At 42.2% G+C, this 27,845-nt stretch overlaps 1 protein-coding gene across 1 annotated transcript; it reads left to right on the forward strand.

Annotated features, from left to right (window-relative positions):
* The first annotated feature begins 605 nt into the window (after positions 1-605).
* LOC118398700 (cAMP-dependent protein kinase inhibitor beta-like) lies at positions 606-27,740 on the forward strand. The gene is made up of 3 exons (XM_035794322.2): positions 606-782; positions 25,024-25,183; positions 26,887-27,740. The coding sequence occupies exons 2-3, from the start codon at positions 25,051-25,053 to the stop codon at positions 26,973-26,975; spliced, it is 222 nt and encodes a 73-aa protein (XP_035650215.1). The 5' UTR covers positions 606-782; positions 25,024-25,050; the 3' UTR covers positions 26,976-27,740.
* Positions 27,741-27,845: the final 105 nt, after the last annotated feature.

Raw genomic sequence — 27,845 nt, forward strand, 5'->3', positions numbered from 1 at the left:
TCAGGGGGAATGGGAACCAGGTGTGCTTAATGAGACAAGACAGTCCAGGGTTGGTGGTAATGATCCAGTTCAGTGACGCCTAGAAGGCTGGTGATATAGACCTCAGGAGCTGGTGAACAGAGTGTCAACATCAGTACCGGAGGAATCCGTGACAATACAGAGTACTGGTGACTCCTTACTTCCCCACTTCATTCACTGCAATGCAATATACGGTATATGGGATACTTTTTGGGTTGTAGAGAAAATACTTTTCTACTTGTCTCAGCTAAATTGGGGTGGGAAATACTCAGTAGTTCCTCTACTAACCAAATATGTGTAGTTTGGGATGGGGACTGTATTAAACATATCCAGCAGCACTTCGTTCTCCACCAGCTCCATAGCCCAATGCAATACACTGTAATAGACTGTACATGGGATACAGAGAGAGAACTTTACTATCTGTCTCAGATAAAGTGGTGTGGGAAATACTCAGTAGAGTCTCTACTAACCATAACATTGCTTTTATTTGGAAGGTTTCTTCATTTCCGAAAGAACGTGACGTCATCATTTGTGCTGCTGGTAGAATACTAGTTCTGGGTGATAAAAAAAAAATATCGTTCTGTGTGATGTCACCGCGGCGGAGATAGTTATCCTCGCACTTAAATAAAGAGAGTAGAGGAAATCACGATGAGGGCAGACTGTGTGCACCGAGTCCTTTCCATGGGTTGTCGATGGTGAAATATATATTTCGTTGGAGCGCAAATAAATAACATTCTCTTAACAGTCATTGTTCTACACATTGGGTAAGTAGGTGTCACAATATATCTTATTTTGGCAGGTTTCTCGTCGTCAGGTTGTTGCCAAATGCCGACAAATAGCCTACAATCTGCTGTAGCCTAATTTATGGGCAAGTTATAGGCTACAGCAGATTGTAGGCTACTACAAGTTTTTAATTCAGCTGGTTATTATTGTCATTGCTTGCTGTTGAAACCTGCAACCAGAAAATGTTGGTCATGTAAATTCAACGCATGACCATGCCTTATGCAATGTCATGCATAAAGGCTACAATGCACAGAGATGTGTGAGAGCAACCTTTTTGTCAATTGATGGATTCGTTGCACATGTATTCCATTGTTATGTAAAAAAACATGTTGTATGTGATGCAGAAGAATATCAACGAATATCAGTCATACATATGCCACTTGGGATTGATTGATTATCAGGATCATTAAAAGGCATATGCTATTATTTGATCATAAATGCGTTTTATTTGAATGACACATCCTCCTCTCCTGTCTTCCCCAATGACGTTTGCCTTTGATGGCTATTGAATACTTGAAAACCCCGCATACCTATCTCAAATACAATGGTCTGTCCCTCTGTCTACCTGTCGTCTACTTGGCTGATTTTCTTTAATGCAATAAATAGCTTATTTCAATGACCTGACTGCAGTGCAATCACAAGGAACAAACATGATCATATTAATCAATGTTTCCTTTTCACTTTTGTTGATATTCTCCTGCTGATTAAATAAAGCATGGTTGTATAAACATGGGTCTTGTCTATTGAATGAGCTGTTTACGATGAATGTCAGCCAGCAGCTTTCTTATCACAAAATTCAACCCCATGGTTTAAAATAGTGTTTGGCCATCATGCATCATGCAGTAAGATGTTGTAGTTATGGTGACCTCCAAGCACTAGGTTTATTATTGGTTGCAGCATGCATTTCATGCCAGTGCTCTGACTCTCTAACTCCTGCTGAGTAGACGGTAAGCACCATGTTATTCCCTCCACACCCACCATCAACACATCTACTGTACCAGTCAACACCTGCCCTGAGAGACCACATGCTTGGAAGAATAATAAGCCAGCCCGGGGAAATGTGTTGATTATGATATGGAGAAAGAAGAGATTGCAGACACATTCTAATCTTAAATCTGTCGACTGCCTACTCTAGTCTTTAGAATCCTGTGTAACGTCATTTCCAGACCCTCTCGTACAATCTGTCTGACCTTCCCACCATCAAATCAAATCAAATGTTATTGGTCACATACACATGGTTAGCAGATATTAATGCGAGTGTAGCGAAATGCTTGTGCTTCTAGTTCCGACCGTGCAGTAATCTCTAACAAGTAATCTAATAATTTCACAATAACTACCTTATGCACACAAGTGTAAAGGAATGAATAAGAATATGTACATATAAATATATGGATGAGCGATGGCTGAACAGCCGAACGGCATAGGCAAGAGGCAGTAGATGGTATAGAGTACAGTTTATACATGTGAGATGAGTAATGTAGGGTATGTAAACATTATATTAAGTGGCATTGTTTAAAGTGACTAGTGATACATTTATTACAAGCTATTTTTTATTATTAAAGTGGCTAGAGATTTGAGTCAGTATGTTGGCAGAAGCCACTCAAGTGATGGCTGTTTAACAGTCTGATGGCCTTGAGATAGAAGCTGTTTTTCAGTCTCTCGGTCCCAGCTTTGAAGTGACTATGCATATATGATAAACAGAGAGTAGCAGCAGCGTAAAAGAGGGGTTGTAGGGGGGAGGCACATAATGCAAATAGTCCGGGTAGCCATTGGATTACCTGTTCAGGAGTCTTATGGCTTGGGGGTAAGAAATGTTGAGAAGCCTTTTTGTCCTAGACTTGGCACTCTGGTACCGCTTGCCATGTGGTACTAGAGAGAACAGGAAGTCCAGGATCCGGTTGCAGAGGGAGGTGTTTAGTCCCAGGATCCTTAGCTTAGTGATGAGCTTTGAGGGTACTATGGTACTGAGCTGTAGTCAATGAATAGCATTCTCACATAAGAGTTCCTTTTGTCCAGGTGGAAAAGGGCAGTGTGGAGTGCAATAGAGTGCATCATCTGTGGATCTGTTTGGCAGGTATGCAAATTGGAGTGGGTCTAGGGTTTCTGGGATAATGGTGTTGATGTGAGCCATTACCAACCTTTCAAAGCACTTCATGGCTACGGACGTGAGTGCTACGGGTCTGTAGTCATTTAGGCAGGTTGCCTTTGTGTTCTTGGGCACAGGGACTATGGTGGTCTGCTTGAAATTACAGACTCAATCAGGAACATGTTGAAAATGTCAGTGAAGACACCTGCCAGTTGGTCAGCACATGCCCGGAGAACACATCCTGGTAATCCGTATGGCCCTGCAGTCTTGTGTATGCTGACCTGTTTAAAGGTCTTACTCACGTCGGCTACGGCGAGCGTGATCACACAGTCGTCCGGAACAGCTGATGCTCTCATGCATGCCTCAGTGTTGCTAGCCTCGAAGCGAGCATAGAAGTGATTTAGCTTGTCTGGTAGGCTCGTGTCACTGAGCAGCTCGGGGTTGTGCTTCCTTTGTAGTCTGTAATAGTTTGCAAGCCCTGCCACATAAGACCAGCATCGTAGCTGGTGTAGTATGATTCAATCTTAGCCCTGTATTGACGCTTTGCCTGTTCGATGGTTCGTCGGAGGGCATAGCAGGATTTCTTGTAAGCTTCCGGGTTAGAGTCCCGCACCTTGAAAGTGGCAGGTCTACCGCTTTTAAGGTGCGGGATATGTCCGTAAACACACCAGCCAGTTGGTCTGCGCATGCTCTGAGGACGTGGCTAGGGATGCCGTCTGGGCTGGCAGCCATGCGAGGATTAACACGTTTAAATATTTTACTCACGTTGGCTGCGGTGAAGGAGAGCCTGCAGGTTTTGGTAGCGGGCCGTGTCAGTGGCACTGTATTGTCCTCAAAGCGAGCAAAGAAGTTGTTTAGTTTGTCTGGGAGCAAGACGTCGGTGTCCGTGACGGGTCTGGTTTTCTCTTTGTAATCCATGATTGACTGTAGACCCTGTCACACACGTCTCGTGTCTGAGCCGTTGAATTGTGACTCTACTCTATACTGACGCTTAGCTTGTTTGATTGCCTTGCGGAGGGAATAGCTACACTGTTTGTATTCGTTCATGTTCCCGGTCACCTTGCCATGATTAAAAGCAGTGGTTTGTGCTTTCAGTTTTGCGCAAATGCTGCCATCAATCCACAGATTCTGGTTGGGGAAGGTTTTAATAGTCACAGTGGGTACAACATCACAGATACACTTGCTAATACATTTGCTCACCGAATCAGCATATTACATCAATGTTGTTGTCCCAGTCCACGTGATCGAAGCAATCTTGAAGTGTGGAATCAGATTGGTCGGACCAGTGTTGAACAGACCTGAGCACTGGCGCTTCCTGTTTTAGTTTCTGTCTATAGGCTGGGAATAACAAAATGGAGTCGTGGTTAGATTTTCAGAATTTTGCCAGCCCAGGTTTGTGCATTCGATATGCTGATAAAATTTAGGGAGCCTTGTTTTCAGATTAGCCTTGTTAAAAATCCCCAGCTACAATAAATGCTGCCTCAGGATATGTGGTTTCCAGTTTACATAGAGTCCAATGAAGTTATTTCAGTGCCGTCGAGGTGTCTGCTTGGGGGGATATACACAGCTGTGATTATAATCGAAGAGAATTCTCTTGGTAGATATTGCTGTCGGCATTTGATTGTAAGGAATTCTAGGACAGGTGAACAGAAGGACTTGAGTTCCTGTATGTTGTTATGACCACACCACGACTCATTAATCATAAGGCATACACCCCCACCCTCCTTCTTACTCTAGTCTTTAGAATCCTGTGTAACGTAATTTCCAGACCCTCTCGTACAATCTGTCTGACCTTCTCCACCATATTGTCGTGTGTCATTTTAACATTCAAACAGTGCCACTCAGCTTGGACCAGGCTGTTGTTGTCTACTGACTGCTGTATTTTCTAAAGAGGATACTAAAAGTAGAAATGAAATGTTGTTAACGGATATCCAGAGTGACGGATGAAGTTGCAGGGGACATAGTATTTACAACCCCTCTGCTTCCTCTGGGCAGCACTGACTCAAATAGACTCGAGACGGGTGCCCCTTCACCTCACAACACTATGTCCTTCTCATTATTTTCTGGAAATGTAAAGAGGGAGGTGAAGAACGCTGTTTACCCTTTTAACGTTAGAGGTGGGGTTTGTCTGTCCCTAGCTGGCTGCTGCCTATAGGCCTATATTCCTGCTAACTGGAGCTTGTCCGGTGTTAGATATGCAGTTATTACTATTCATTATTCAAGTGAACTAGTGTCATACATCATCTGCCAGCCTGTCACTCAGGATCTAAATGTCACAGTAGGTGATTCCAATATGGTCAATCGTGACTGTACTTTAAAAAAACATTCAGTTAATGAGCCTAGGAGGATCCAGGTGCGTCCCATTTGTATTATCCTCTTAATTGGCTGTGTTGATGACAGAGAATTACCAATGGTGTCTGTCTACTAGTATGTGTAATTACACACATGGGAATGAAAAGTGCAGTTTGGTATCACTTATTTTCCTGTTGTCACATTGTGTCGTGTCTACACATGAATTGTTTTTCTCAGGCACGTCTGTTAAAACAAATGCGAAGAGAAACTGTGCCTGTTGTATCAAACAAATAAAGTGGAAGGTGTAACTAAATCACTTTCATCAAGAGTGTTTGATCGAAGACACCCCTACCTGAAAGCCCCAGAGACCAACAACGTCTTTTAAAGATGGTGTCTGAAGGGATTAGTCAGGTAAACACTGTCAATAGGTGATATTTCAATTTGGACATCTTTAACTACCTGCAAGCTGCGACTCAGGAAATATTTTTTTGTAACAGTTGTAGCTCACTCTGTTTGAAGTATTTTTTTTCATCAAGTGTCATCAAGGCGCCTGTGATTGTCTTTGACAGTTTCTGTGCTGGTATTTCAATGGCAATGCCCCAGGAGGGATCCTTTTTCCCATCATTCCTCTCTTCTGCCTGGCTCTCTCTCAGCTCAGTCAGCAGTACAGTAATTGGCTCTTGTGAAACCGGCTCAGTTTTAGCACATAGCCAAGCATGCTCTCGCTCCTCTCACTGTTGAGTCAATAAAATTATCACAAATCGGTCCCTCTGTGGAAGACAAACAGGTCCTTGTGGGCGTGGGGGGGGGGGTATGTATCAAAATCTATCACATTGGCATTCTGGACCACTCTGCCAGAGACAGAACAGCTTGCAGAGACTGCTGCACACATATGTTCTCTCTGTGACATATTGACAATAAGACTAAACTATGTATTGGATGTATTACTAATGCTTTATTCATACTATTGGGTCGCATTTTGCCCTTTTTAGCCCCTTAAACCTCTGGCATTTTGGTAATGAAAGGAGCCATGGGTTAGGTGGTTAAACAACAAAACAATAAAATCCCATATTATTGTGTTTATTTTGTGGTTAAGGTCATCCCTGGATTAGGGTTTTGGAGTAATTCGATCGTTTAGTGATTAAAGCTTCATTACACTGCTGATTGGCCCATCGACCCACTGTGAACCGCAGTATTCCTCTCCTCAGAGGTTCCTACCCTATGGGTATGTCCATGTTCATCTGCCTGTATCTAAGTCCCTTTGGGTCACCAGCTGCCAGTTTGTCACTGACAAGAGAACAGTGGAGTACTATAATGTTGCAGTGCCAGTATTGCATGATACACATGCAGGAACCGATGAGTGCACTTAGCTCTCACTGGTAGTGCCCATAATTATGCTACTCTAGTCTACACAGTGCAGTGGTGCATCCCAAAACGAGTCATTTTAAGACCACAACACAGATTGCGTTCCTTGTTCCTAGGGCCACAGTTGGCAATCCATACCAGACATTGATTGTCTTTAAAACACAGATAAACTACGTTGTAAGTCTGATTATTACCATACATATCATTCACTTAGCACACACAATGCCGGGTGAAGAGCCCCACAGACACACAGCTCTGTGGCCTAATCCTTATCTTTATCCAGCCTTGTGTAAAGTCTGAGTTTTGGGCCAATAAAACGACCAGGATCGTGTTATCTTAAATCACTGGATTTGAACTGAGTTATCACAGAGGCTAAAAATAAACCACTAGCAATCTAGGCTGTACTCGTCGCTCTGCTTTATATCCTGTGTTACACTTCGAAAATAAATCTGCGGTTGAACAAGACACTGTATGAGGAATAACAAATATGAAACAGACCGCCTAGCTGTCATTGTTTGGCCACAACCGACCGCACAACTGCCTGGTAAACTCTTAAACAAGGAGGATGTTTTTTTCTAGACTGCCCTATGTGATTTGCTGAAATGGCACTCTCATTTCCTGCTAAACAAACTGCCTGTCTGCTAATGTAGTCTGTGACACATATGGGCCGATATAAAGACAAGTGTGGCATTCACAAAGTGTTTGTTATCAACCTCTGGCAAGAATTCTCTCTGATGTGAAGAAACAAATGATTTATTAAAGCCCATGATAATTAAAAGAGATGATTGTTTCTCTTTCCATGTGTAATACACCTTGTTAATCTGGATTGTTTTAAACATAATTTCTGTGGAAATTGGAAAGAGAAGTATTGATTGACTGATTATGAATGAGGGTCTGTAGGCCTACTACAAATGTACTATTTCACATGATGTCACGCCTTGGTCTTAGTATTTTGTGTTTTCTTTATTATTTGGTCAGGCCAGGGTGTGACATGGGTTTATGTTGTTGTATTTCGTAATGGGGTTTTTGTATTATTGGGATTGCGGCTGAGTAGGGGTGTTGTATGGGCTTGGCTGCCTGAGGCGGTTCTCAATCAGGGTCAGGTGATTCTCGTTGTCTCTGATTGGGAACCGTATTTAGGTAGCCTGGTTTCGCTTTGTATTTCGTGGGTGATTGTTCCTGTCTCTGTGTAGTTTCACCAGATAGGCTGTAATTAGATTTCACGTTCCGTTTGTTGTTTTGTATTTATAGAAGTTATTTCATGTGTCACTTTCTTCATTAAAGTCATGAGTAACCACCACGCTGCATTTCGGTCCGACTCTCTTTCTACAAACAAAGAACGCCGTTACACATGAGGCCAAATAGATACACTACATGGCCAAAAGTATGAGGACATCTGCTCGTCGAACATCATTAATATGTCGAACATTAGCATTAGCATTAATATGGAGTTGGTTCCCCCTTTGCTGCTAGAACAGCCTCCACTCTCCTGGGAAAGTTTTCCACCAGATGTTGAAACAGTGCTGCGGGGACCATTCAGCCACAAGAGCATTAGTGAGGTCTGGGACTTATGTTGGATGATTAGGCCTGGCTCGCAGTCGACATTCCAATTCATCCCAAAGAGGTGTTTGATGGTAGAGGTCATGGCTCTGTGCAGGCCAGTCAATGTCTTCCACTCCGATCTCGACAAATAATTTCTGTATGGACCTCGCTTTGTGCACAAAAAAAAGGGCCTTCCTGTTGCCACAAAGTTGGAAGCACAGAATCATCTAGAATGTCATTGTATGCTGTAGCATTAAGATTCCCCTTCACTGGAACTAAGGGGCCTAGCACGAACCATGAAAAACAGCCCCAGACCATTTTTCCTTCACCAACAAACTTTACAGTTGGCACTATGCAATGGGGCAGGTAGCGTTCTCCTGGCATCCGTCAAACTCAGATTCATCTGTCAGATGGTGAAGCGAAATACATCACTCCAGAGAACGCGTTTTGACTGCTCGCGGCGAGCTTTCGACCACTCCAGACGACATTTGGAATTGTGCATGGTGATCTTAGGCTTGTGTGCCGCTGCTCGGCCATGAAAACCCATTTTATGAAGCCCCTGATGAACAGTTATTGTGCTGACGTTGCTTCCAGAGGCAGTTTGGAACTCAGTGGTGCAACAGGACAGACGATTTTTACGCGCTGCTCGCTTCAGCACCCAGCGGCCCCGTTCTGTGAGCTTTTGTGGCCTACTATGACAGTGCCATTTTGAAAGTCACTAAGCTCTTCAGTAAGGCCATTCTACTGTCAATGTTTGTCTATGGAGATTGTATGGCTGTATGCTCAATTATACACACCTGTCAGCAACAGGTGTGGCTGAAACAGGCAAATCCACTAATTTGAAGGGGTGTCCATATACCTTTGGTCATGAAGTGTAGGTGAATCGATATGACTCTTTGTAGTGAATGCCTGTGCATGTGTGTGAATATACACAGTACAATATATGAAGATTTCCTTCAAATATGCTTATATCAGTAATTATTCAATTGTATTCACTCTTGCATGAGCAAAAAGAGCTGTTTTCCATTCATAGGGTCACTGTCAGTCAGAGCACTTAATGGTGAGGCCATCATAGACCTGCCAGAGAGAGGAGTTACAGTGTTTGGGTGCGTACATGCCTCTTCTGGCAGGTGTGTGTAATGAATTGGCTTTCAGGTGTATTTTCTCTCTCTGAGTCTTGCTCTCCCAAACATTAAACTCCTCATAAATCTTCCCAAGGTGATTTTTCAACAAAGCGTGGAGGGAGACGGCCTTCTCAAAGTCACAGGCTGCTTCCTGAGGGAGAGGTACATAATAACTTTTAAGCTACCCTTGGCAACACGATGGGTCACAGCTTCCACCAGCATCTAAGATATGCATTAATTGTAATTATAAACCGGGTGGTTCGAGCCCTGAATGCTGATTGGCTGAAAGCCGTGGTATATCAAACCGTACATTCATTATGTTGCCCCATAAGTTCTAATAATACAAAAATTATGGTTGTGCTGATGATCATACAATGTTTGTATAAAACATTCGCCTGAGGTTGCAAGAATGTTTCCAGAACACATTTTTTTATTACGTTGAAACCTAAACAACCTTAGGGGAATGTTCTGTGGTGGTTGTTACAGATGTCGTGCACAACATTTTAGTGGATGTTAGGAGAACATTCCAAGGATATTTAATTTAAAACATTTCCTGGGAAAAAAACATTATTTGAATGAATGTTTTTGAGATGTCATCATCCTAATGTCAGATAACACCATAACTAAATATTAATGGGAATGTTAGCTAATGTCCTGGGAATGTTCCCGGTTTGCTGGGAACATACTGTTTGGTGTGAGAGGAATGTTAATTGCTGATTTTTGGTTTAGGTATTTATACATTTTGTGGGACTATTTTAGGCATCCAGAAGATTTTATAGATAGAACGACAAAATGCATTTTTTTTCTGCCAATGCTCAACGTCAATAAGATATCAATGTGTTGTATATTTTCTATAAATTGTCAACTTAGCCATGTGCAGCTGTTTTCAAAAGCTCTTTTGGTTGTGGAGTCTTATTTCAAAAGCAAATCTGTCTTTCTTCACTTCAAAGCACATAAGAAGATATCCAATTGACTATCCAGTTCAAAGGATTTTTAGTAAAGCCTGGAGGGATTTGCTTTGACCAGTGCTTTCAGTGTGGGTAACCATTTTATGTGTGCTATCAGGAAGAGAACTGAATATGAAGGTGAATAAGACAATGTTTTGGTCTGCATGGGAAACAACCGTATCTGTTTATATTCTATGGATGTTTTATGTGATGTTCTGATTACAGTATTTTAGTGGTTATGAATGATGAGTTATATCATTATAGCTGATTGTATTTGCTAGCTGTCTGAATTACTGGTGATTATAATCAGTCCTGATTAAGATATACTGTACGTCTGGCTTGGTCTGCGTTAGTGAGTCACGTCTTCAAAACTGAAGGAAAGCAAGATGCGACCTCCGATTTAGTCATCTACATTGTCTGAATAGGTGATAGCCTTCAACATGGCAATCGGTTTTAATAGCTTACATTATCTACTATGAATCATGGTGTGAGTCAACACAATAGACATGTGTGGTAGGCATGTTATGACTGAAGGTTTCATATCATTACTGAAAAGATGTGGTTCACTTAAATGGTGCATGACTTCTATTACTGATCTGCTCTGTGAAATCCCTGGTAGCGATCCAGAGACGGGATTTGGGGAAGAGGGACAGTGTCTCCCAAAACACTGCTGGATTCACTTTGGCATCTCCTGCCATTGAAACATCACTTCAACAGCACAGCCCATGCAGTCTTCTTGTGCACCATGATCATATGTGCATCCCAAATGGCACCCTAGAGCCCTCCAAATGGCGGGCCGATAGAAATCGACCGATTATGATTTTCTAATGCCGATACCGATTATTGGAGGACCAAAAAAGCCGACACCGATTAATCGGACGATTTTTATATATATTTGTAATAATGAAATGTAAGGGTTTTCCTGTGGTGAAGGAGAGGCGGACCAAATCGCAGCGTGGTGGTTATTCATGTTTAATTTATAAAGACACTATATATGAATAAACGTGTGAAAACCAAAAACAGCCCTATCTGGTGCAAAACACAGAGACAGGAACAATCACCCACAAACACACAGTGAAACCCAGGCTACCTAAGTATGATTCTCAATCAGAGACAACTAATGACACCTGCCTCTGATTGAGAACCATACTAGGCCGAAACATAGAAATACCCCAAAACATAGAAAAACAAACATAGACTGCCCACCCAACTCACGCCCTGACCATACTAAAATAAATACAAAACAAAGGAAATAAAGGTCAGAACGTGACATAAAAATACAACAATACTGAACGAACAATGAACCCTTTTATTTTAACTTAATATAATACATAAATAAAATCTATTTAGTCTCAAATAAATAATGAAACATGTTCAGTTTGGTTTAAATAATGCAAAAACACAGTGTTGGAGAAGAAAGTAAAAGTGCAATATGTGCCATGTAAAAAAGCTAACGTTTAAGTTCCTTGCTCAGAACATGAGAACATATGAAAGCTGGTGGTTCAATATTCCCAGTTCTTCAATATTCCCAGTTAAGAAGTTTTAGGTTGTAGTTATTATAGGAATTATGACACGTCAACTATTTATCTCTATACCATTTGTATTTCATATACCTTTGACTATTTGATGTTCTTATAGGCACTTTAGTATTGCCAGCCTAATCTCGGGAGTTGATAGCCTTGAAGTCATAAACAGCACTGTGCATCAAGCATTGCTATGAGCTGCTCGCAAATGCAGTAAAGTTCTGTTTGAATGAATGCTTACAAGCCTGCTGCTGCCTACCCACCGCTCAGTCAGACTGTTCTATCAAATATCAGATCATAGACTTAATTATGATAAACACACAGAAATATGAGCCTTTGGTCATTAATATGGTCAAATCCGGAAACTATCATTTCGAAAACAAAATGTTTATTCTTTCAGTGAAATACGGAACCATTCCTTTTTGTCGGGTGGCAACCCTAAGTCTAAATATTGCTGTTACATTGCACATTACGGTCTTTGTTAGGAAGAAACACAGTTTGAAACGAGCCAGGCAGGACCAAACTGTTGCATATACCCTGACTCAGCTTGCACTGAACGCAAGAGAAGTGACACAATTTCCCTAGTTAATATTGTTCATAAGTTTAATGCTGGCTAGCAACTTACCATGGCTCATTGCAGCCACAAGGTCCTTTTGACGCTGTACTCGCGTAACAGGTGGTCAGCCTGCCGCGCAGTTTTCTTGTGGATTGCAATGTAATTGACCATAATCGGCGTCCAAAAAGACCGGTTACCTATTGTTATGAAAACTTGAAATCGGCCCAAATTACTCGGCCATGCCGATTAATCGGTCGATCTCTACTCCGAATGGCACCCTAGAGTCCTCCAAATGGCACCCTAGAGCTCTACAAAAGGCACCCTAGAGCCCTCCAAATGGCACCATAGAGCCCTCCAAATGGCACCCTAGAGCCCTCCAAATGGCACCCTAGAGCCCTCCAAATGGCACCCTAGAGCCCTCCAAATGGCACCATAGAGTCCTCCAAATGGCACCCGAGAGCCCTCCAAATGGCACCCTAGAGCCCTCCAAATGGCACCCTAGAGTCCTCCAAATGGCACCCTAGAGCCCTCCAAATGGCACCCTAGAGCCCTCCAAATGGCACCCTAGAGCCCTTCAAATGGCACCCTAGAGCCCTCCAAATGGCACCCTAGAGCTCTCCAAATGGCACCCTAGAGCCCTCCAAATGGCACCCGAGAGCCCTCCAAATGGCACCATAGAGTCCTCCAAATAGCACCCTAGAGCCCTCCAAATGGCACCCTAGAACTCTCCAAATGGCACCCTAGAGCCCATTGGAAGTACGCTGGAGGAGCCTTACTCAGTGACTTTTGAGTGCACTGAAGTCACTTGTTAGTTTGGTGCTCTGACATTTGAACAACCCTGGGAGGTGTATCCTCTAAAGCCCATTCAGCAGGAGGTCGCCTGTCCAAATATAGCCCTGTATTGAAGAGGAGAGCTCTCTTCTCTTCCTGGCTGCTATGGGAGACATGTACTTAATTAGCCTCCCTATGTTTCAAAATATGGAGGTCACTTTGTAGGCTTTGTTTCAAATGACGTCTTTCCAAAGCAAAAGGACAAATAGCAGGAAAATGAGGTGGAAAAAACAAAGGAAATATTGTGGCCTCCCCCACTGGGATTTATTTCTGAATAGAAGAGGTCCAATGAGCAGTGTAACATGATCAGTAACACATGTAACGCTGAAATAACATTGTCTCTGCAAATATTGTACTGCTTTGATTAATTTAATTGCATGTTTTTGCAATATAATGTGTTTTCTTATCAGTTACATAAACAAGCATTACGCTCCTGTAACATTCAAAGAGATTTTCTCCATAAATGGCTGTTTATTAGCGTGTTTGTTTGTGTTTTATTTATGTTCTGCAGTGCCATTGTCAGAGGTTATCACAGTATTTTTCGGTTATGTTTGGCAGGCGTCCTCAGTGCCTTGGTGGGGTCTCTCTGTGGTGGCCATTTTATCTGACCGCTCACCTGGTCACATGCTGCCCTTTTGAACAGAGGGGTGCTGGGAAAAGTCTTTGAGCCTGCTGAGAGGGACACACCGAGGACGTGCTAGCCTTCCACACTGTCACTCACAGCGGCGTCAACAGCTACCACTGGGTTGGATAAAGATCCCATAGGGGCAAGATAAAATACTATTGGATGGCCATCTCTCAGATATAAATAAGGCACTGTCTCTTGGAAGGCCATTTCTCTTGTTTGTAGTAGAGTATCTGGGATCTGGAAAATCATTGTTTTCAAGAATACTTCAGTGGATAATTCGATAATGGTGCCTGATCAATGATATAATGTTATGCGTTGCACTGCTATATGACAGGGTAACAGAGGGAGTAACTGTGGCAGTGGAGAGGCAGGCAGTTCCCTATGCTCTGTGAGCAGGACTCTTGTGTTTGTGTGTGGCTACAGTTATGAGAGGTCCTGACCCACCAGGCCTTCCTGAATAATGAACAGTCAACTGTTCATTCACAATGCTGCCATGTGACTTCATTCCTTGAAGTTTCCCACTGAACACGACTCATTATCGGACATTGGGAGCTCTCTCTTCTCTCAGTGGAGTGAAAGGAAGAGGGGGACCCAGGGACAGGGTCCTGATTGGGCCGTGGTGTCACTTTAAGCCTCCTGGGAATCGGACATACGTATACTGTTCATTAAAAACTTATCACAACAATGGCCTTCATGACAGCTGGTTGAATGTAATTTATGGTGGACTATACGCTAACAAATTGTATTTCTCACCTAGAGAGAAAATACTACAGAAAGTTCTAGAAATAGTTGGTGGAAATAGCACTACGTTCCTTTATGAGTACATGCACATGTTGACACTGCAATGCTGGTGATGAGTGGAGGTGGATGTTTGAGCTTCAAGGTCAGCCTAGCCTAGAGTAATCAGCGATTTCACATGGCATGGTTCTCTTTTAAGCCATTGTCACTGAGTAAATTGGCTGGGGCGGCTTTGCGTGTTGTTTGCTGTGCTGACACAGGAGGAGGAGCTTCCATGGCCGTTACTCTTATCACACTCGGCCAAGCTGCTCTAGGTCATCACTCCACATTGGTCCCACCAGCACTGATGGACAGAGTGAGACTGTATTCTGTTTCAGCCTTTAGTTCAAGTGACACTAAAATGTCAAAGCTTTGATGACAAAGGTTGTGAGAGCAGACTACATGACACAGGAGCACAACATTGTTTTTTATAAGTGTGTGTGTGTGGGGGGCATAATATATACAGTACCAGTCAAAGGTTTGGACACAACTACTCATTCCAGGGTTTTTCTTTATTTGTACTATTTTCTACCATGTAGAATAATAGTGAAGACATCAAAACTATGACATAACACATATGGAACGAAAAAAGTGTTAAACAAATCAAAATATATTTTAGATTCTTCAAAGTAGCCACCCTTTGTCTTGATGACAGCTTGGCACACTCTTGGTATTCTCTCAACCAGCTTCATGAGGAGCTCACCTGGAATGCATTTCAATTAACAGGTGTGCCTTGTTAAAAGTTAATTTGTGGAACTTATTTCCTTCTTAATGCATTTGAGCCAATCAGTTGTGTTGTGACAAGGTACGAAAGGAATACCCAGAGTTACCTCTGCTGCAGAGGATAAGATCATTAGAGTTAACTGCACCTCAGATTGCAGCTCAAATAAATGTTTCTCAGAGTTGAAGTAGGGTTAGATGGGTTAGCCCAAGATGATCAAATGTTCATAAATGACCAGCATGGTCAAATAATAGGTCTGGGACAGGTAACACGTCCGGTGAACAGGTACGGATTCCATAGCCGCAGGCAGAACAGTTGGAACTGGAGCAGCAGCACGACCAGGTGGACTGGGGACAGCAAGGAGTCATCATGCCAGGTAGTCCTGAGGCATGGTCCTAGGGCTCAGGTCCTCCGAGAGAGAGAAAGAAAGAGAGAGAGAATTAGAGAGAGCATACTTAAATTCACACAGGACACCGGATAAGACAGGAGAAGTACTCCAGATATAACAAACTGACCCTAGCCCCTCGACACATAAACTACTGCAGCATAAATACTGGAGGCTGAGACAGGAGGGGTCAGGCGACACTGTGGCCCCATCCGATAATACCCCCAGACAGGGCCAAACAGGAAGGATATAACCCCACCCACTTTGCCAAAGCACAGCCCCCACACCACTAGAGGGATATCTTCAACCACCAACTTAACATCCTGAGACAAGGCCGAGTATAGCCCACAAATATCTCCGCCACGACACAACCCAAGGGGGGGCCCCAACCCAGACAGGAAGATCACATCAGTGACTCAACCCACTCAAGTGACGCACCCCTCCTAGGGACGGCATGAAAGAGCACCAATAAGCCAGTGACTCAGCCCCTGTAATAGGGTTAGGGGCAGAGAATCCCGGTGGAAAGATGGGAACCAGCCAGACAGAGACAGCAAGGGCGGTTCGTTGCTCCAGAGCCTTTCCGTTCACCTTCACACTCCTGGGCCAGACTACACTCAAGCATATGACCCACTGAAGAGATGAGTCTTCAGTAAAGACTTAAAGGTTGAGACCGAGTTTGCGTTTCTTACATGGGAATGCAGACCATTCCATAAAAATGGAGCTCTATATGAGAAAGCCTTGCCTCCAGCTGTTTGCTTAGAAATTCTAGGGACAATTAGGAGGCCTGCGTCTTGTGACCATAGCGTACGTGTAGGTATGTACGGCAGGACCAAATCAGAGAGATAGGTAGGAGCAAGCCCATGTAATGCTTTGTAGGTTAGCAAGTAGAACCTTGAAATCAGCCCTTGCCTTGACAGGAAGCCAGTGTAGGGAGGCTTGCACTGAATTAATATGATCAAATTTTTTGGTTCTAATCATGATTCTAGCAGCCGTATTTAGCACTAACTGAAGTTTTTTAGTGCTTTGTCCAGGTAGCCGGAAAGTAGAGCATTGCAGTAGTCTAACCGAGAAGTAAAAAAAGCATGGATTAATTTTTCTGCATCATTTTTGGACAGAATATGTCTGATTTTTGCAATGTTACGTAAATGGAAAAAAGCTGTCCTTGAAACAGTCTTGATATGTTCGTCAAAAGAGAGATCAGGGTCCAGAGTAACGCTGAGGTCCTTCACAGTTTTATTTGAGATGACTGTACAACCATTAAGATTAATTGTCAGATTCAACAGAAGATCTCTTTATTTCTTGGGACCTAGAACAAGCATCTCTGTTTTGTCCTAGTTTAAAAGTAGAAAGTTTGCAGCCATCCACTTCCTTATTTCTGAAACACAGGCTTCGAGCGAGGGCAATTTTGGGGCTTCACCATGTTTCATTGAAATGTACTGTGTGAAAAGTGCTGCTATGCTGTGTGTCATCAGCATAGCAGTGAAAGTTAACATTATGTTTTCGAATGACATCCCCAAGAGGTAAAATATATATAGTGAAAAGAATAGTGGTCCTAAAACGGAACCTTGAGGAACACCGAAATTTACAGTTGATTTGTCAGAGGACAAGTCATTCACAGAGACAAACTGATATCTTTCTGACAGATAAGATCTAAACCAGGCCAGAACTTGTCCGTGTAGACCAATTTGGGTTTCCAATCTCTCCAAAAGAATGTGGTGATCGATGGTATCAAAAGCAGCACTAAGGTCTAAGAGCAGGAGGACACTAAAGGACACCAATAACAAGAAGAGACTTGCTTGGGCCAAGAAACATCAGAAATGGACATTAGACCGGTGGAAATCTGTCCTTTGGTCTGATGAGGTCAGATTTGAGATTTTTGGTTCCAAGAGTATGTGAACGGTTCCAAGAGTTTTTGGTTCAAAGAGTATGTGAACGGATTATCTCTGCATGTGTCATTCCCACCGTGAAGTATGGAGGAGGAGGAGGTGTGATGGTGTGGGGGTTTGGGGGTACTTTGCTGGTGACACTGTCTGTGATTTATTTAGAATTCAAGGCACACTTAACCAGCATGGCTACCACAACATTCTGCAGCGTTACGCCATACAATCTGGTTTGCTCTTAGGGCATACTATCATTTGTTTTTCAACAGGACAATGGCCCAAACACACCTCCAGGCTGTGTAGGGGCTATTTGACCAAGAAGGAGAGTGATGGAGTGCTGCATCAGATGACCTGGCCTCACAATCACCTGACCTCAACCCAATTGAGATGGTTTGGGATGAGTTGGAGTAGCAGTCTTTTTTTTAGAGGGGTTGTTATTAGGTCATGTCTGTGTTAAGGTGTTGATTTTCAAGATATTTGACTTCCTTCTTTGCATACTTTCGAGGGGAATATGTTTGTTGATTAACTAGGATATGTTAGTCTTTAGTGGTCTAAACTGTGATCCTTTCTGATTGTGATAACATAAGCCTTTACACACCTACACCTTTCAACCCACATATGCACATGATGCTTTACAACGCCCTCCAGCAAGCTCAACCATACGGAGATAAGCTTGTGTTTCTAACAGCAATGGGCGGGCGATGTTCTCAGTCAAACACACACAAGCTGATGCCTCCCTCTTGCCTTCTGGGACTGGACTCTCTCTCTCATTGGCTGCTTGGCACAGGGGCCTGCTGGCAATGCACACAGCTCATTTTATTCCAGTGGACATAGATGAGTGGAAGACTGCATGGAGAAGAATGCCAACACCAGTTCCTGCTGCTTCCACTCTGCGAGGGCACTGTGGGTTCCACTGCTACCCAGAGCCTTCTGTTGTATGGACCCAAGTCCAAATACAGCAGTCTATCTGTAGTCACACACAGTTATGGATGCCTGTGTTTAGCAGTGGGCCTTTAAACACACTCCTCAGAGTATCTCAGCACACACAGGGCCTTTAGGGCCACACTGCTTAACCAGCACAACATGTCTTCCAAAGCTGGCCACAGATAAAGGAGAGGGAGCTATGAGGATTAGAGGGCCCATTTAAGAAGTGTTGTTCACCTAGTGAATGTTTACATAACACTAAGTAAAGACAATTACATTTTTGGTCTAAATGGCCCTGCTTGGCTCTGGCCCATATTCTGACTAAGGTCTCCCCCATATTCCATCTTTCACCTGTGCCCCAGGTGTTATGCTGGAGCCCTGTTAATAATAGCGACAAATCTAATGCAAGAATTGCCTGTCTTGACTAAGGGGGGTTTGATTCAATTCTAAATGTTGTGACATCCAGCGAGTGCTTATCATCTACGGGACTGATACTCCCATTAGAGGTGATGCACCTTCTGTTGAATGATGACTAGTGTGTGTGTGTGTGTGTGTGTGTGTGTGTGTGTGTGTGTGTGTGTGTGTGTGTGTGTGTGTGTGTGTGTGTGTGTGTGTGTGTGTGTGTGTGTGTGTGTGTGTGCGTGTGCGTGTGCGTGTGTGTGTGTGTGTGTGAGTGAGTGTAAGGATGTGAGTGTGTGCGCGCAAATGTATGTGTGTGCATGCATGTGTGTGTGTTGTGTTCTTGGAGGTAGGATATGTTTTTTTTGTAATGTATAGGGTGTCTAAGTGTGTATGGTATTGTAGCGAATTCAAGGGGTAGCCCCGACCGGGACTCGTACCCATGTCAAGCGACTGGCAATATTTATTTCTGCTATTAAAACCTATTTGTAATCCAATGAAAGATAGTGAATAGGCCAGGAGAGACTGTAATCCAATGAAAGATAGTGAATAGGCCAGGAGAGACTGTAATCCATTGAAAGATAGTGAATAGGCCAGGAGAGACTGTAATCCATTGAAAGATAGTGAATAGGCCAGGAGAGACTGTAATCCAATGAAAGATAGTGAATAGGCCAGGAGAGACTGTAATCCATTGAAAGATAGTGAATAGGCCAGGAGAGACTGTAATCCAATGAAAGATAGTGAATAGGCCAGGAGAGACTGTAATCCATTGAAAGATCGTGAATAGGCCAGGAGAGACTGTAATCCATTGAAAGATAGTGAATAGGCCAGGAGAGACTGTAATCCATTGAAAGATAGTGAATAGGCCAGGAGAGACTGTAATCCAATGAAAGATAGTGAATAGGCCAGGAGAGACTGTAATCCATTGAAAGATAGTGAATAGGCCAGGAGAGACTGTAATCCAATGAAAGATCGTGAATAGGCCAGGAGAGACTGTAATCCATTGAAAGATAGTGAATAGGCCAGGAGAGACTGTAATCCATTGAAAGATAGTGAATAGGCCAGGAGAGACTGTAATCCATTGAAAGATAGTGAATAGGCCAGGAGAGACTGTAATCCATTGAAAGATAGTGAATAGGCCAGGAGAGACTGTAATCCAATGAAAGATAGTGAATAGGTCATGAGAGACTGTAATCCATTGAAAGATAGTGAATAGGCCAGGAGAGACTGTAATCCAATGAAAGATAGTGAATAGGTCAGGAGAGACTGTAATCCATTGAAAGATCGTGAATAGGCCAGGAGAGACTGTAATCCAATGAAAGATAGTGAATAGGCCAGGAGAGACTGTAATCCATTGAAAGATAGTGAATAGGCCAGGAGAGACTGTAATCCAATGAAAGATCGTGAATAGGCCAGGAGAGACTGTAATCCATTGAAAGATAGTGAATAGGCCAGGAGAGACTGTAATCCATTGAAAGATAGTGAATAGGCCAGGAGAGACTGTAATCCATTGAAAGATAGTGAATAGGCCAGGAGAGACTGTAATCCAATGAAAGATAGTGAATAGGCCAGGAGAGACTGTAATCCAATGAAAGATAGTGAATAGGCCAGGAGAGACTGTAATCCAATGAAAGATCGTGAATAGGCCAGGAGAGACTGTAATCCATTGAAAGATAGTGAATAGGCCAGGAGAGACTGTAATCCATTGAAAGATAGTGAATAGGCCAGGAGAGACTGTAATCCAATGAAAGATCGTGAATAGGCCAGGAGAGACTGTAATCCAATGAAAGATCGTGAATAGGCCAGGAGAGACTGTAATCCAATGAAAGATAGTGAATAGGCCAGGAGAGACTGTAATCCATTGAAAGATAGTGAATAGGCCAGGAGAGACTGTAATCCATTGAAAGATAGTGAATAGGCCAGGAGAGACTGTAATCCAATGAAAGATAGTGAATAGGCCAGGAGAGACTGTAATCCAATGAAAGATCGTGAATAGGCCAGGAGAGACTGTAATCCATTGAAAGATAGTGAATAGGCCAGGAGAGACTGTAATCCATTGAAAGATAGTGAATAGGCCAGGAGAGACTGTAATCCAATGAAAGATAGTGAATAGGCCAGGAGAGACTGTAATCCATTGAAAGATAGTGAATAGGCCAGGAGAGACTGTAATCCATTGAAAGATAGTGAATAGGCCAGGAAAGACTGTAATCCAATGAAAGATAGTGAATAGGTCAGGAGAGACTGTAATCCATTGAAAGATAGTGAATAGGCCAGGAGAGACTGTAATCCATTGAAAGATAGTGAATAGGCCAGGAGAGACTGTAATCCATTGAAAGATCGTGAATAGGCCAGGAGAGACTGTAATCCATTGAAAGATCGTGAATAGGCCAGGAGAGACTGTAATCCATTGAAAGATCGTGAATAGGCCAGGAGAGACTGTAATCCATTGAAAGATCGTGAATAGGCCAGGAGAGACTGTAATCCAATGAAAGATAGTGAATAGGCCAGGAGAGACTGTAATCCATTGAAAGATAGTGAATAGGCCAGGAGAGACTGTAATCCATTGAAAGATAGTGAATAGGCCAGGAGAGACTGTAATCCAATGAAAGATAGTGAATAGGTCAGGAGAGACTGTAATCCATTGAAAGATAGTGAATAGGCCAGGAGAGACTGTAATCCATTGAAAGATAGTGAATAGGCCAGGAGAGACTGTAATCCATTGAAAGATAGTGAATAGGCCAGGAGAGACTGTAATCCATTGAAAGATAGTGAATAGGCCAGGAGAGACTGTAATCCATTGAAAGATAGTGAATAGGCCAGGAGAGACTGTAATCCATTGAAAGATAGTGAATAGGCCAGGAGAGACTGTAATCCATTGAAAGATAGTGAATAGGCCAGGAAAGACTGTAATCCATTGAAAGATAGTGAATAGGCCAGGAGAGACTGTAATCCATTGAAAGATAGTGAATAGGCCAGGAGAGACTGTAATCCATTGAAAGATAGTGAATAGGCCAGGAGAGACTGTAATCCATTGAAAGATAGTGAATAGGCCAGGAGAGACTGTAATCCATTGAAAGATAGTGAATAGGCCAGGAGAGACTGTAATCCATTGAAAGATAGTGAATAGGCCAGGAGAGACTGTAATCCATTGAAAGATAGTGAATAGGCCAGGAGAGACTGTAATCCATTGAAAGATAGTGAATAGGCCAGGAGAGACTGTAATCCATTGAAAGATAGTGAATAGGCCAGGAGAGACTGTAATCCATTGAAAGATAGTGAATAGGTCAGGAGAGACTGTAATCCATTGAAAGATAGTGAATAGGCCAGGAGAGACTGTAATCCATTGAAAGATAGTGAATAGGCCAGGAGAGACTGTAATCCATTGAAAGATAGTGAATAGGCCAGGAGAGACTGTAATCCATTGAAAGATAGTGAATAGGCCAGGAGAGACTGTAATCCATTGAAAGATAGTGAATAGGCCAGGAGAGACTGTAATCCAATGAAAGATAGTGAATAGGCCAGGAGAGACTGTAATCCATTGAAAGATAGTGAATAGGCCAGGAGAGACTGTAATCCAATGAAAGATAGTGAATAGGCCAGGAGAGACTGTAATCCATTGAAAGATAGTGAATAGGCCAGGAGAGACTGTAATCCATTGAAAGATAGTGAATAGGTCAGGAGAAACTGTAATTAAATCTCGGAATATGTTTTATTTTGCATTAATTTAGCAACAAGAGGGAATGTTTAACATGGAGAGTAGATTTGTAATTTAGTCATTCAGTACTGTACTGCTGTGAAAGGAGCCCCCTGCTGGTCAAATTGTATACTGCATTGCATATTATTTTGAGACTTTCTGGTTGTCGGGCCATTACTACATGGGGTCCCATAATGTAAAAGGCAAAGTTCTATATTTTAAGGGGAAATAGAGCTGCAGTAATGGCATGCAAGAAAGGTTGCATAACACATGGTTAAGTATTGATCACATGTCTACCAATGTCCCTGTAGTAATAAAGTAGTACCAATCAATAGTCATTAGGCCAAGGTAATGAAGGTCCTGGATATTTAGACTAGAGCTAAGGGACCAAATGTCCTTAGAGCAGGGTATTGAGGCAAGCAGTGCTCTTTTTGAAAGCACTATTGTCTGTTATAGTGCTCATATTATGGTTCAGTGTGTACCATACCGTACTGTACCAGGGTTGAGGAGAAATTCACTACATCTTCTAGTCTTTTTAAGAAACGTTTGTGTGTTGAAAATGCCTAACCACTTGCATAATCTATTTGCATACACTTCAAACAGACATACAGTACCAGTCAAAAGTTTGGACACCTAATCATCCCATGTTTTTTATTTTTTTATTTCAAAAACTATTTTCTACATTGTAGAATAATAGTGAAGACGTCAAAACTATGAAATAACACATATGGAATCGTGTAGTAAATAAAAAAGTGTTAAACAATTCAAAATATATTTTATATTAGAGATTCTTCAAAGTAGCCACCCTTTTCCCTTTCCCTTTGCGTTGATGGCAGCTTTGCACACTCTTGGAATTCTCTCAACCAGTTTCATGAGAGCTTCAACATAGTGTTTGGACAGTGTCCCTACTGCAGCAAGCCCATCACAGTGAAGATGTCCACCCAGAAACCCTGAGAGCTGACTGAAGCCTGGGCATAGAGCTATATGGTTTAACATGAGCCTCAGCAAATCCATAATACATCTAATGTATATCGTCTCACCTGGAATGCATTTCAATTAACAGGTGTGCCTTGTTAAAAATTATTTTGTGAAATGTATTTCCTTCTTAATGCGTTTGAGCCAATCAGTTGTGTTGTGACAAGGTAGGGTTGGCATGCAGAAGATAGCCCTATCTGTTAAAAGACCAAGTCCATATTTTGGCAAGAACAGCTCATATAAGCAAAGAGAAACGACAGTCCATCATTACTTTAAGACATGAAGGGCAATCAATGTGGAAAATTTCAAGAACTTTGAAAGTTTATTCAAGTGCAGTCGCAAAAAAAAACATCAAGTGCTGTGATGAAACTGGCTCTCATGAGGACCACCACAGGAAAGGAAGACCCAGAGTTACCTCTGATGCAGAGGATAAGTTCATTAGTGAACTTATTAGTTCATTAGTGAACTGAAGTCAACTGTACTTCAGATTGCTGAAGAGTTCATGTCACAGACACATCTTGTTTTGTTGTCTCTTGGTGTCATTCAGATAACTCTTATTAGATTTTTTATTTTGAATTTAATTTAATATCTTGTGTTGTTCTTGTCTCCTACTGTTCTGTACTTTTTAATGTATTTGTAAGTTTTATGTGGTCCCCAGGGAGACTAGCTGCTGCATGTGCTGTAGCTAATGGGGATTATAATAAGCTAAACTAAACCATACCATTCCATATAGATTTAGTTAGAAGCATGAAACTTTCACAGTCAAATAATTATGCACTGATTTCTTCTGATAATTATCATTAAAATAAAAGGCCTATTACTGCTTATTATTATATGTACATGTGTCACGCCTGCTCCCGCTCTTCCCCCCTGGCGCTCGAGGGCGCCAGACTCCCCAGCATTGTGCACTCCTGCCACCATCATTATGCACACCTGCCTTTCCCCCATCACGTGCATCAGGGCTTATCGGACTCACCTGGACTCTATCACCTCTGTCATTACCTTCCCTATATATGTCTGGTTCCCTGCTCTGTTCCCTGCTTCAGCATTGATTGTCGTATGTCCTTGTTTACCCGTGTGCCAACGCTGTGCCTGTCTTGTTTCCTGTTTGTTCCTGATTAAATGTTGACTCCCCGTACCTGCTTCTTATCTCCGGCATCGGTCCTTACAACATGTATGTGTTGCAGCATGCACAATACATTCATTACCTTTGTAATGTGCACAGATATATTCTGTTGAATTGTAATGTGTGACGGAAAGCTTGTGTAATGAGTTTCATAAACTGGGTGGGTCGAGCACTGAATGCTAATTGGCTGAAAGCCGTGGTATATCAGACCATATACCATGCGCATGGCAATGCATTTATTTTTACTGCTCTAATTACTTTGGTAACCAGTCTACAATAGCAATAAGGCACGTCGAGGGTTTGCGTCGTGCCTAAGAACAGCCCTTAGATGTGCTATTTTGGCCATATACCACACCTCCTCGGGCCTTATTGCTTAAACATAGCACAGTGTTATCAACCAGGTACAATATGTTTAGACATAAATTCCACTTTGTTGTTGTGTTCCAGACTATGCTATGAGAACAGGGCCCAGCGATGACTGATGTGGAGCCTGTTGTCACCGACTTTGCAGCCACGGGGAGGACTGGCCGGAGGAACGCTGTACCTGATATCACTGGGGCAGGGCCTGCTGACCTGTCAGACAAACTAGCAGAGCTCTCTGTTGTAGGTGGGTAGTGAAATTTACTCTCAATTACATGCAGTACTTGATTGCAAAGTTTCTGCGATATTTACAATAATTGACATACGCCTACAGTACATGATTGCATGCTTTCACTCTGGTATGGATTAAGATGAATTGTACTTTGAATTGTAATTCAAAGTATTTTAATCGAAACATTTCAATTAGAATTTGAATCAGTTTATTTCAGAAGCAGTATTTTGTGAATATTAAAGATGGTACTGTGTCTGTTTTTTTAATCATGCAATTTTCCATAACAATACTTATCTGTATCTAGCCATTATAGAAAAAGTGTGGTGGAGCAACACGTAATAAAGCACTGTCATTAAAGAAACTCTTTACTCAGATTGTTGAGTGCTTTTGTGAGGCCCTGCCAGCCCAGTACCCATCACCATTATCAAGTGTCTTGTCTGGACAGCCAGCTTTCCATTAATCAACCAGGGTTTAATGGGAAGGGCATCTGAACGTTAACAGAATGTAAAATGAACCACAGCTTTAACTTTTTAAATGGAAACAAATGAAAGAAACAGCCATCTTCCTCTATTAGTAATAGCGCAAAGGCAGTTTGGAAAGGGCTAACTGTCTATCAGTGAGGGAAAGCCCAGGAAGTTTGGACTCCAGGAATAGTAGCTGCTGTCTTGGTTATATACTAAAGCCAATACACATATTGCTTCATAGGTATAACATTTTTACTCAGCGTTGCTCCCTTTCACTTTGTGGCTGCAGTGTTACACCATTCAACTATAACGACTGGTCCATTGAGCATTAATGTATGAGTCAATAACAAGATTATGCACACACACGGTTGCACACATGCACAAACACACACACACACACACACACACACACACACACACACACACACACACAGACAGACAGACAGACAGACAGACAGACAGACAGACAGACAGACAGACAGACAGACAGACAGACAGACAGACAGACAGACAGACAACACACACAGACAGACAGACAGAGATAAACACATACACACACACACACACACACACACACACACACACACACACACACACACACACACACACACACACACACACACACACACAGATAAACACAAACACACACAAGGGCTCAAATGGTCAAACAATAGCTTTTGTGAAATTCATCTCCTTCTCTTACTCACATTGGCCTTTTCATGACTTGATTTAAGCAGATTTAACCAACCAGCAGCATATACTGTAGATCCTAATGTTGTAGAGGGCATGAACCAGATATATCACAGTTGCGTGCAATTAAAAATCCCCTATAAAATACAGAAAGGAATTGTCTGTCAAGAAGCAGTCTGTGTTGGCTCATTTTCCCTGAAGACGGTCATCTCAATGATGGTGAAGGCTCTCTGTAGAGTAATTCACATTGACAGTGTTCAAAACCGTATTAAAATGCTGAACATGAACAAAGCAGTTGAGTTGTGAGGATCTGTGTTAAGTTTAGTCTCTGTTGATATTCAAGGTGTCAGGTGCTGAGGTTGACAATCTCATATTCCCTTCATCTTGTGAATGCAAGATACTGTATCCTCCATGTCTTAGAAGCAAACACAAAATAGGGGAAAGTATACGCTACAGTTTGGATTGTGAATGGAATGCAAACATTTTCAACTACATGGGCATTAAGGCATTTTCAAAGATCTGTTCCTGACTGAAATGATGAATGTTGCTCTGTGTGTTTCTCAGATGATGGAGGAGAAGGCGGAGAGTGCACGTCCTCTGGAAGCCCACCGAATTGCCCTATAGAGGGTGAGGAGAAGGCGGAGGGGACGTAATAGGGCCGTGGTCTCTGGCTAACTGACTTACAAGAGAAGATGGAGAACAAGAGAGAGACTGGCTCTACTATGGCCGCTTCCCTTCAAACCAACCCCATTCACTAGACAACTGTAATCGTCATGCCCTGTGCTATGCAATGTCAGGACACCTATGATGGAAACTGAAATATTTGGGTGAGAAAGGGAGAGCACTATAAAAAAGAAAAGGCAGTTTCTTTATAAGTTAAGGGGGTATTCGTTCAAGATTACCCATAATTTATTACATGTACAGAGAATGAAACTGCACTTATGTCCGGGTTCATATTAGCATATGAAGTGAACTGGTGTAGTGGCATGACTGAAAAATGTCATTTTTATTTGAGCAAGAGGGACTTGTACATACTTTGCATACGGAGCTATTCCAATGAATGCATTTTTTTCTCAGAATGTCAAAATGTAGTTGCAGGAATGTTTATATTTGCACAACAAAATAATAAACATTCCACTTGGTGATGTAAGTCAAATTTGTATCTTACAATTGTCGTTTATTAGAGCACTACAGTGCAACCTCTACTTTGTGTGTTTTTTTACTGTTAGAATATGCATAGTTAACAACTGAGTAACTAGAAACCAAAAAAAAGATATGTATTTTTGGGCAGTAAATAGTTTTACATTATAGTTGCCACCCATTAAAGATGCATTTTAATGTCCACTGCAGCTAATAAACATAATGCTTTATATACGGCATTGTGGTAAATATTTTTCAGATGCTATAATAAAAAATAAAATAAACATTGTGTGTTGTCTTTGTACAAGGGAGGCGTCTCATTGCACAGTGAAATTGATACCAACAATTGATACCTTGTTTAATCATTGGCAGTAAAATGGCGA

This window comes from Oncorhynchus keta, chromosome 19 (genome assembly GCF_023373465.1).
Source record: "Oncorhynchus keta strain PuntledgeMale-10-30-2019 chromosome 19, Oket_V2, whole genome shotgun sequence".
Classification (NCBI taxonomy): Eukaryota; Metazoa; Chordata; class Actinopteri; order Salmoniformes; family Salmonidae; genus Oncorhynchus; species Oncorhynchus keta.